We start from the raw sequence: 12,118 nt of genomic DNA on the forward strand, positions 1-12,118 counted from the left end.
GAAGAAATGGTTCGGTAAAGAAAAGTACTTTACATACATGGCCAGTTATTTCTAGGGACAGTGGACAGAATGAAAATGGCCATCTGCACCAGGAAGTTTAGGAAGTTCCATTTATATCTAAATGGCATGGAACAAAGTCACACGGCCTCACACAGCCTTGAAATTTATGGCCAATTCTGTACCTGTATATACATATATACACACACATGTATGTGCATGTTTTATAATGTAGCCAACCCTATTTCATGGCTTCAGTATCTTGAGAAAGGAATCTGGCCTTCTAGTAATTGACAAAGCTATTATTTTGAGAATTTTTCAGGGATTCCAGAAGTACAGAAAGGTTTTGCAATATCTTCTCATAGAAGAATATATTTTTTAAAAATAGCTTCCTTTACTTATTTACTAAACTTACTTTAAGTAAAGCTCAAGCTGTGCATAAAGAAATCTCAGCAGAGATCTTCGAGATATTATTTCTGCATGGCAGTCATTCAGTGCAAGGCCACGGTCACTCATGTATTCACCGTTGATACATTTCGTTCCTGTAGAGACACTTATCACTTTGGCATCCTTCACGTCTGTGCCTGAAAAACAGATGAGAGCTCGTTTTGCATAACTCCTGGGGCCAGCCTGTACTCTCGGGGCCTCTACTTTACCCAAGCTCATCTTTGCACACACTCTGACCTGATTTTTAACTGGATCAACTCCCACATTTACTGGGGACACACCCCGGGACATGTCTGGGGAGCTGCCCTTCCTTGATATTGCGGCCTTTAAACTCAGGGAAGTTATTTCCTCTGGCATGCAATGATGTCTTTCCTGGAACGTCAGCATGAGAACATACACTGGACACACCGTGTGAAAGTCAGCTGATTTGGCAATTCATCTTTTTAAAAAATAAGTTTCTTTTTATTTTTCTTTCTTTCAAAATGAGAGAGACACACAGAAATCCTTGAAAGGGTCTTGACATACCATGATCTCCCCCATCCCGCCTTCCAGGACCAAGGGCACCCACAGGTATGCTCAGTGTACATCGGTCAACCTGGGATCTGAACCTTGGGTGTCTCATGGGCTCCAGCATAGCCCAGTGAGCCTGACCTTCAGACCTGGGCCTCATAACTCATCTTGAAATTAAACATCAAAGCACTAAAGAAATCAGAAGGGATGATTTGAAGATACCTAGAAAAACTAGAAACTGGAAAGAAAACTGATTAACTCTCATGTTTTCAATGTAACCTGTCACCATGCAGCCATCTTGGTACTGAAATCATGAGAAGGGTGACCTGCACAGAGGGGTTCCTCTGGTACGAACCCTGGAAGACAGACCATTAACCAAGACATAATGCAAAGACCCTGGGCATGACCTGACAAGTGACTGCAGGCACCACAGCTAAAGGAGGGTGCACGCCCGTGCGAGGAGCTGCACTAGGTGCCAGGTAAATGGTTCTCCTCGCATCCCTGCAGCATCCTTTTTTGTTTGTTTGTTTGTTTGTTTGTTTGTTTGTTTTTTGTTTGGAGAGATTTTCACTGTAGGGCGCGTGCGCTCGCCAGACAGACAGAGAGAGACATAGAGACAGAAAGCGAGAAATCACCCCCCAGGGGGGATGGTCACGCCGCAATCCCTTCTCCTCCATTCTCCTCTCAAGATCTTGGGCACGCACGCACACGTGCCCGGCGTGAGTTTTAAGCCACCGGGTCCGGGACACGAACCGCGGTCGACTACGTGGGAGTCCAGCGACATAGCCATTACGCTAACTGCTGGTTCCCCCTGCAGCATCCTTTGAGGCATGTGCTCTTACTGTCTCCATTTTACAGAGGAGGCAACTGAGGTGCAGAGGATAATGATCTGCCCAAGGCCATTCACCTACCAAGAGGCCCGACCTGCACTGGGCTTCCTGAGCCCAGAACCCTTGTGCCAAGTGCTTCGTGGTTCTGGCCTTGGATGGACATTCTGGCTTTGAGGAAACGGTCTCAAGTGAAATACACACCATGAGGTGATGTGCCTCCTCCTTGGAGGCTGAACACCATATGGAAGAATACTCCCTGCTTGTTCTCTCACACTGCTGAGGAGGCACAGTTCACAGGGAACTCCTTTACTCAGCAGCTAGTTCACTTTCCAGTAACATGAAAGGTAACAGTGCAGAGAGAGGGAGAGGGAGGAAAGAACAGGTGTCAAACATTTGAATAAAACTGGAAATCTGGGCTGGGCTGGCCTGGGTGCTGCAAGCAACAGTGCGCTACTCTGCAGAGCTGGAAGCCACAGGCCCACCACAGGTTTGGATTCTGAGTAAGTCTGAAACAGGCTGGGTGGGCATGCACACCCAAGATCCTGATGAGCTGGAGAGCTGGGGAGAAGGGACTGCAGTGTGATGAGGCCCTGTCGAGAATAGCTTTCTCTCTCTTTCTTGCTCTCTCTTGTGAAAGAAATAATAAAATCTAAAACCCAAGTTATCATTATGGATACTTGCTCCTCTCCTGAGACACTCTTAGCTGTACTGAAGTAAGAAAACATTGCCACTATAATAGCAGTCACACTTCAGAGGGTGTCACATGGTGGATCAATGTTGAGGATTACAGGGGCTGGTCAGTGGTGCAGTGGTAAACACTGTGCTCTGAAAGGCTGATGTGTGCGGGAAGGCTCCAGGGTCACCACAGAGAGCCTCCTGAGTACAGCCAGGCACATACCCCTGATCCCAGGCTGGCTGAGGCAGGGTATGGATCTTGGCGTCAAGACTCTATTGGGGTACAGTCTCTCTCACTCATGGAAGTAATAAATAAATAACTTCAAATAAATAATAAAATTGACAAGCAAATAAGGAAATGTCAAGCATTACTATATTTTGAATACCTCAGGAGCAAGGTATGACACGATCACCTATGGGGGAGCTAGGGCTCTCTCCCTTGATGGTACACGTGGGCAGATACACATGCCCAGCTCCCTCTGGCCTCTAGGACTTGCTACCTGCAATCAGCTGTCCAGGGCAGGTCTGGTAAATGCTGGAAATAGAGAGGACCAGAAGAATAGGCCCTGCCCCTGAGTCCTCCCCTGCCCTGCAGAGCCAGGCACTGGCCCGGAGTGTGGTCTCCTGCTCTCAGGAGCTACCCATAGTGCTGCTGCTAAGAGTTTTCACTCACAGGATGTGGGCAGATGCCAGGGATTCCTGCGGCTACCAGAAACATCTAGTCAAATTTAACAGGGTTTCTGCTGCAATTCCAGTTGTGCTTTTTCCCATGGACTTTATACTCTTGCTAAAGCACCTTTCCCCCTAAGTCTCACAGAGACCGATCCAGCAGTAGTACATTAAGTCTTGCTTCAAGTGAAGAAAGAACAAGGACACCCCCTGCCATTGTCCAGAAGAGACTGAGGTCATTCACAGAATGATGACAACAATCAAGTACTGATACTGCATGCTTTCTCCAAATAAAAGCAAACAGGTTAGTTTGGTCATTTAGGGACAAAAGGTTTTTACGTGCAATTCTTATATTTGCATATGGCAGACACTTTAACACAAAAAGAAAAAAAAAACATGTCCAGTTGGTGTGTCACAGAGGATTTTACAGACTAAGAGCATGTCACACTGGTAAACAGGACAACAGGAGGGGCTACATGTACCTGTCGTCATGACGACTCCAGCGAGCACTTTTCTGCGAGCATGAGGGGAGGAGAAGTTGTCGGTCAGGTCCCCAAACTTACCCAGGACCAGGCGCGAGACAGCATCTGCCAAGACCTGGTGAGGAGCAGAGTGGGCAGGTGAGGACAGCGCACCTGGGAGCAGCCACAGCTCACTTCTTTCAGCTCACACTCCTCTCAGTGGTGACACTCAGACCACGTCTACTCTGAAAAGCCACACATCTAAGCCTGGCAAACTTGCATGCATGCATGTGTGTGTGTGTGTGCATATGTGTGTTTCTTCCAGAACATCCCTGGGAAGCCCAGGTACCAAGGACCATATAAGGCCCAGGTAGAGGGTTGGAGGAATCCACGGACGGGGCCATGTTGGGAGCTCATGGTGCCAACTGCTACACACAGGTAGTCCTTCCTGTGCCCACAATGCAGCAGCCTGCTCTCACATGAGGAAAACAAGGCACAGGGAGGGTTGCTCAGGGAACCTCTCTGCCCAGCCACAGTCTCCTTCCTGCCCCAGCAGCTCTACAACAGGCTGGATGTGAAGAGCTCCTCTCCTGACCTTCCTATCAAACACACGGGGCAAACTTGGTCAGCTCATGCTACACAAGACCAGAAGTTAGCACTAGGGTGCAGTAGAGAGGGCAGGTGGAGACATGATCAAATGAAAAGATCAGAGGGCTTCCCATAGCATCTCCTCTCCAGGCCTGATTAGATATTTATTGGTAATTTCAGCGTTGCCCACAGAGGCACACAGCTCAGCCTAACTACTCAGAACCTGGTGCTGATCTAGAGCTTGTAAAAGCACTTTCGCTCTCATGGAAGGACATCATAGTGTACTGAGGACTGAGGCTGTGAACAGGTGTTAGATATGATGTCTGGAATCTTTGGTTGGTACTTTCTCAGACCACAAAACTATTGGTATGAAGGCAGAGCCTCTCAGAAACAAACAATACTGGTTAAACTTTAGACACAATCTTACTTGTACAGCTTTGTCTCATCTTGACTATCACAAGCCCTGTGTTTGGGACACGATGCCTGCTGAGGTGGGCGTCGAGAGCCATGGTGAACCCTCATCCCCCTCACATTGCCTGACATCAAGTGTCCCAGCTCAGCCTCAGTGAAACACTTCCCAGCTGTAAGGGTCTTTTCTTCCTACCATTGCTCCACAGTGACCCCCAAGGACAACACTCAAGACAAGACACAGGACGCGAGCAGAGGGATGCTATGTTGGAGCCAAGCCTGGACAGAGACACCAGTCCAGGTAGGAAGCCAAGGCGTGAGAACAACACAGGGCCAACCCAAGGTAACAGATCACACGCTCTGCTTCTATAGAAGAAACGAGACAGGTCCAGCATGAGCCAGTGGAGACAAGTGTTTCCTTCCAGACACACAGAAGCAGGAGAAGCACCTCCTTGGGCTGACCTGGTGACAATGGTTTGGTCACACCATTTTAGTTAAATCTGTTGTGACAGAGTGTGCTATGTCATTACACAATCATTACACTATATGACTTGATAAGCCCTCATGTGCTACTATAAATACCAAAAAGGCAGAAAAATCTTAAGACTGGGGACATCTACCCTGAGCTCCTTAGGGCTATTCTAGAAAGACAATGAGGGTCCTCACCCAGATGAGATCTTACCTGTGAAATTTCCATTCGAAAGACAATGGAGGCTATGAGAAGGCTAGAGGCCTTCAGGACAGATTCTGGGAAGGCCACCTCAGGTTCTCTAACAAGCATGTGGTGACATGAGCTACCTGGGGCTGATGGAAACACAGTGGCACAGGGCTACTGAGCAGAGACTGGGGACACAGCTCCCTACCCCTCTAGCCTCAAGGTTCTGGAATTGAGAGGCCCAGGAACTGGTGCTTGGCTCTGGCACACCCAGAGGAAGGTGGTGGCAGGCGGCAGAGATGGCCTCTGCCTACTTGCTCCCCTCTCCACAGGCGGGGACCCTGACAGCCACCTCCTCTTGGCCTTCCAGAGCCAGGAGCCCTGATGCTTTGCACTCGGACATCACCAAGGACACTCAGCCAGCCAGGAAAGCAGGGCTGAGCCGTCCCAGCTACGCTGTGACTAGACTCACAATCCCTGATGTGATTTCGATGGTCCCGAATCCCACTCTGCTGACATTAAGAAGCAGCAAGTCACATCAGATGATATTATGAACTCAGGCTAAAATTTTAGCAAAAAAACTGGAAAAAAATACCACTTGAGATCTGGTGCCCACAATTAACTGGTAACTCCTGTGAATGACGTTAACAAGAGGCTAGTAAGCTAGTAAGGGAAGCAAGTACTTCACACTTTTCTTATGTTTGGTTGCTTTAGGCAAAAGAAAACCTGCAGGTCCTCTCTGACTACAATTGCAGGGAGTTTATTTCATTGTATCCAGAGGCAAATGAGACCCTGCAGCACACCTGGGTTCTTCGAGGGGAATGCAAGCCCTTCTATCAATTTTGAGTCTTTCATTTATTCTGGTCAAAGGCAGTCTGTATTTTATCTTCAAATTCAAGACTGAATTGTACTTTCACAGAAAGTAGAAAAACAGATTTGTACGCTAGATCAGCAGGATTTTAAATTTCCAAGAAATCTAACATTTGGACAGGAGCAAAATTAAGAGTGGCTACCCACCTCTGTCCCAAGCAGGGGGCTCATGTGGGTCCCAGATAGGAACCTGGAGGTACAGAGACTCCTGCTCTGGAAAGGGGCCCTTGCACCTGTTCCTCTCTCCCAATGTGCTTGCTGCTGCCCTAGCTCATGCTGAGCGGCAAGTCCTGCCACCCTGACCCAGACAGCAGGTTCCCTTGTCTCATCCATGGGATTCCCAGTGAAACTTTTGAAGGAAAATATAGCTGAGCTGAGGGTCAGGTCCCACATTTGGGCAGGCCCTCCCCTCTTCTTGATAAAGGTTTGCTGTGGGTGGGGGCTAAGTGGTAAGAGAACTCTGGATGGAAAAGTAAATATGCCCTGGGAGACAGGCCTCAGGTGCCACAAGAGCATGTTGGCTTCTCGGTGGCCACATGGCAGCACAGTCAAGGCAAGGTGGCCAGCAGCCAGACTTTCCAGCACCTATCTGTGGTGGGCAGAGGATGTGTGGGTGGACAGTCCACAATGATGGTGGAAAGCAAGTGCTGTCTAGAGGCAGCACTAAGAGCCAAGACTCTGTCCTATAGCAGCCATGGTTTCCTCACCTGTGGTAAGTGCAACTGCAGGCCCTCACTGGGAATGGGCTGGCGGGACGGAGTCTGATCCAAGTGCAAATTAAAAACGGTGGCCAGGGCAGACTGAGCGGCCCGCGCCTTGGCGAGCTTCTTGTTCCGCCCTGAGCCTTCAAAGAACTGGCCATCTACGACCACAGACATGACAAAGCTCTTGGCATGGCTTTCACCGCTCTCGGAGAGGAAGTCATACTTGAGGCCTGGGCGCAGCTCATTCAGGATCATCACGGGGTTCTTCCCACTAGGGGGTGGGAATGGAGGCAGGATCGGCAGGGGAGGCTGTGCCAGGTTGGCAGGTACCGGAGATGCGGACAGACTGAGATCCCCACTGGAGCTGAAGGAATCATCCCCATTGGAACCCATGTAAAAGGGTGGCTCTGACTTGTCCGTGTTCTCAAAGCCATTGAAGAGTGTGTCAGGGAAGTCAGCCTGGTCGGACGTGAAGTCCGTGTTGACAGACAGAGTCCTCCCCATGGCCAGATGGGCCTCAGAAGCATTAGGAAACTGGACAAAAGACCTCAGTGCCTTCTCAGCAGCATGAAGCTTGGCCTTCTTCTTGGTGGGGCCGGAGCCCTCGAAGACCTGCCCGTTCACTTCTACTGACATGACAAACAGTGGTGCGTGCACAGGCCCTGTCTGGGACAGCAGCGTGTACTGCAAGCCAGGCTTGATTTCATTCAGCTGCATCAGGGCATTCTTGGGCAAGACGGGCCCAGGCATTTTCCTCCGTTTCTTCAGGCGGTACTTGGCATGGCCATTGCTGCCCTCCTCCAGGGGCCGCTTCCTGCTGGTGCCAGCGCCACCCCCGTTGGAGAGCTGAGCACCTTCGCTAGGCCCTGGTGCGCTGCCGTCCTTCGGGGGCATGTTGTCCAAATTGCGATTTTCCTTAACATCAGTGCTGCTGGAACCTGCGGTGCCCAGAAAGAGTAACTTACAACGCCTTCGTTGCAGGATCTTGTAAATGCAAAATTTATAGATTCCTTTATCTCCCTTTGTAACTGGTTAAGTGATGTGTGCTTATACATTTTATTCTTTGGTGTATACACGAACAAGTGCGCATTTAACCAAAGAACAACTGGCCTCAAATGAAACAAGTTCACATTTTGCTGAATGATGACTAATGTTATTTTCTAGGGGTCATCAACTGCTTTTGCATTAAAAGATATAATTCCTAATACTTTTTTTAGTTTTTCACTGAAAATACCTGGCAGCATCCAGAGATACTTTATTCAAACTTATCATGATGTGGGATAAATTAATTCAGAAAGACATTATAGTAATAAGTCTAATGGAAAGATGACTTAAAATCAGTATATAAACAGAAGGATATTTTATTTGACATTTTCCTCCTTTTCAATGTCACCTACCCCTACACTCTCATGGCTTTTAAATAGCAGCGTCTTTCAGAAGAGGAGATACTATTTTAAAAGAATAAGTAAAAGAATAAAATACACATTCTCAAGTTAGGTCTTCAGGTGTAAAATATTTAATCCTCATACACCTGTCATGTCAAGTTATCTGATTTAGTTTATGAATCGATACTGGGAAGCTATGTATGTAATTATGTGAATCATCGTGGCTTTTAAAAAATTATTTTGGGGGAATATGGGTTTATTCCTAGTATTTATTTTTAAAATTTTCTATTATTCATGGGGACTGATTAAATCTGAACACTTCATATATTCTATATAGACAGATAAACAGATATGTAGCTGTAGGCAGGCTACAACTTCCTAACTACATAAATATGAGGGACTTCAAAGAAGTTCATGGAAAAGTGGGAATGAAGTACAAGTTTATTTTGGTGCAAAATTTTTCAAAAATTCATACACAGCTTCTTTCATAATTACATTTTTCCATTAAATTTTTGAAAACCCCTCTTTTATCTGGCAATTTTATCTTTTTAAAATAAACAATTATTTTATTGATTTCCAGAGGGATGTTTTTATCCTACCTTTTCAAAGTACTTTATACAGTAGTCCATCCTTATCCACAGGAGATACATTCAAAGACCCTCAATGGATACCTGGAACCATGGATAGTACCAAATCCTACTTATATATGTTGTGTTTTTCTTTTAACACATACCTATGATAAAGTTCATACATTAGGCACAGTAAAGGAATAAAAATAAGAATAATAGAATAATTAGACCAATTTACTACAATAAAAATTATTTAAAACTTATGAATTATTATATTTCTGGAATTTGTCATTTATATTTTTGGGTCATAGTTGACTGTGGGTAACTGAAGCCATAGAAAGTGAAATTGTAGGTAAGGAAGGACTACTGTATTTAAAATTAATAAAGACATTTTTGAATTCTAAAATCACACGGCAAAACAAAAACGATTTTGATTTTAAAAAAGGAATAAGAAAGTATTCACTCTTCCCTTTAAGTTTATCAAACTTTAAAAGGAGAGAGAATAGAAATTCCTTTTTGTCATGGTGGGCTTTATAGGCCACCGATTGCATGAAGACCAGGGAGTGAGGATTGCAGGCCTTTGCAATGGTAACTGATGTGAGTGTATTTAAGGACCTATATCTATCTTTTGAAAATCCACAATAATTCTTTTAAATAACCAAAAATATTTTAAAAATTGCAAACCAATTTACAAGTGCCTCGGTGATATGGCTTTAAGGTTTCTTTCTACTATAAAATATAAAAGTGATTCTCATTATATTAAAAAAAAAAACTGGAGAAACTATGAAAATGTTCATCCTCTACACATGGGAAAGTTTAAAATGACAAGAAGTCCTAGTTATCCTTGAAGTTAAAGGTTTCTAATTTCCAAGGTTGCAGTCACTCAGTCAAGACAGTAAAGAATAATCTAGGTTTAGAGCAACCCATGGAAAATTCATACTGCACTGTGGCCAAGATCAGATTTACAAACTCTGTCTATAGATATCATTTCTTCAAACACTCCTGACATGCACACACCACTTCTCCCAGCTGACAAAGCTGAGGGAATGAACACTAAATTTTCATTTATAACATCCTCCAGCAAAAGCTCGATAGGTTACTCCTTTCGGTGCTCAAAGGAAACAAAAGGTTAAAAAGGCAGAGCCAAAATGCAATTTAAGAGATTAATCATTTGAGCAAGAACATTTACATACTACATTACTGATTACATTTGATTTTGTTGCTAAACAGAATTATCAAAATAGAAAATTAAATCATTATATTGTATATTCAGACATACATTTAATCAAATATTTTTAATCTCTGAAACATTCAAGTGCTTTCCTTTCAGAAATATAAATAACCAGTACTAGACTGACAAACTTGAGATTATAAGAAAAATGTACCTTCTATAATACAGTTCAGATAAATTCTAGATTCTTACTCATTTCAGAAGAACTGAGGTAATGCTCACATTCTGTATATTAAAAATACTACGTAAAGGAAAATAAAATATTAAAATTATGGAAAGATACCCACTATCACAACTCTTCTTAAATACATACTTTTCTTTACATATCATGATACATTAATCATGATAACACTTTCATTGCTTTCAAAATTAGAGAAAAATAAGGCTGGGATTTCAGTTTGGCACTAGAACCAATAGACTAATCAGAAGGATTCTTTTTTAAAAATTTTCCCCTAGATTTTCGGCACAGGGAACATATGCTCACAGGAGAGAAAGAGAGAGAGACAGAGAGAAGGAAAGTGAGAAATCACTCTCCCAGAGGGGATGGCTATGCCACTATCCTTTCTCCTCCAGTCTCCTCTCTGGATTTTGAGGCTGCATACACACATGCCCAATGTGTTTTTCAAGTTACCGGGTCTGGGATTCAAACTGTGGAGTCAGCCATGTGGGATCCAATGCATTAACCACCATGCAACCTGCTAGGCTCAAGAAGGATTGTTCATGATAGTTAAGCTACCACAAGATCAGTTTGAGGGTGGCTGTATAGTCTACACAACCATAATGTTCCCACCAACACCAGATGACCACAGCCATGCACAAGAGCCATGGCCCCGACCTGGAGGTAGCTCTAGGGGATGCCTCACACACTCTGTAGATGTCACATGTCACTGGGAAAATGCAGGTGACGTTTTCTAAAATAAGGGGTGTAAATGTAAGCCTCTTAAAAACTGCAGCAAGTTGGAAATGGTGAGTGGAAGTTCCCAGTGAAAACATGAGACTAGGTTTTACAACAATGAGGAAACCAACTTGTAAACACCACTACCAGTGTAGGGACCATGCATACTTTGGCAGAGGTCAGAGTGCACAGGTCCAGGGCTCGTAAGAACATGGCGTGACAATGCCTTAGCTCACATCCCAGAGGGACCCGGTCCAGTTGAGGAGATATTTACTGTCCAGTCCACACAGTAAAGGCCCAGCCCCATACCCAGTGCCCACAACCAACTCATGGGACATCAGCAGGATGCAGACACGTCTCACTAGGTGACCATGTGGATTCTACATGGGAGCCCAGAACAATTCCAAGACCTCTGCTGACTGGAGTGAAGTTGCAGGAAAGTGTGACAAGTCCTAATGCTTAGTCACTGTCCCCAATACCACGCTGCTCATCACTGAGAGCAGCATGCTCTAGCTGGAGACAAACACGTATGTGTATGTATTTGTATACATAATACATAAATCATACAAACACATCTACATAGATCAGGGAAGTGATGTCTTTGTTTTATCAAGTTGTCGGGAAAGTTACGACGTATTTAAAAATGTGTCATGACTTTCCCAACAACCTAATAACTTCCCTACTAAACTCTCCCTACTTCTGTGGAAGCATTTGTTTTATATACACACTGCTTTCAGGAATTAAAGATAAACTAGAAGAGAGAAATGTGTACAATGAACTTCTGATAGAGGACAACACTAAGAGAAGAGAAAGGTGGTGTACCCCGAGGCCCGCACTCCCAGCAGCCCCAGAGGACACAACGGAAAGGGGAAAGGGCCGACATAAAGCTGGGGCATGCCAGCCTGAAGGCTCAGCGAGGTCTTTGGAAACCTGAGACCAACATACTCACATGAAGTCCTTCCCCTCAAAATGCAGGGAAAATGCACTATATCTGAGGGGAAATAGTACGTACTGCCACCCCAAACAACCACATATTTACATCGGCCTCCCAGGTTGTCTTTGACATGCACAGATGAAAACGCAGAGTATTTCTGCAAGAGGCTCGCTGTGCAGGACTCCCAGTGAGGGCAAGCAGCTCAGAGATACACGTCCAGAGGCCTGTCCCCGGATACAAAAGACAGCCCCGAGACGTATTTGGGAAGGAAAGCTAGAAACATGGGCTGT

The 12,118-nt window shown here is 45.1% G+C and overlaps 1 protein-coding gene across 5 annotated transcripts in view; it reads right to left on the bottom strand.

The window, feature by feature from the left end:
• The window catches only part of ADARB1 (adenosine deaminase RNA specific B1), a 92,118-nt gene that overhangs the window by 41,222 nt on the left and 38,778 nt on the right, over nt 1-12,118 (bottom strand). For 4 of the 5 annotated variants that reach the window (XM_027768628.1, XM_006169411.3, XM_027768629.1 and 1 more), the window contains 3 exons: nt 6,818-7,752; nt 3,611-3,725; nt 413-581 (listed from right to left, as the gene is read on the bottom strand). In XM_027768628.1, the coding sequence (XP_027624429.1) occupies nt 413-581; nt 3,611-3,725; nt 6,818-7,752 (1,219 nt within the window). Of the gene's footprint in view, nt 1-412; nt 582-3,610; nt 3,726-6,817; nt 7,753-8,798; nt 8,871-12,118 lie in introns of all 5 variants that reach the window. The other variant, XM_014584531.1, reaches the window with a different exon arrangement.

The sequence above is a fragment of the Tupaia chinensis genome, unplaced genomic scaffold (assembly GCF_000334495.1).
Source record: "Tupaia chinensis unplaced genomic scaffold, TupChi_1.0 Scaffold147038_1, whole genome shotgun sequence".
Classification (NCBI taxonomy): Eukaryota; Metazoa; Chordata; class Mammalia; order Scandentia; family Tupaiidae; genus Tupaia; species Tupaia belangeri.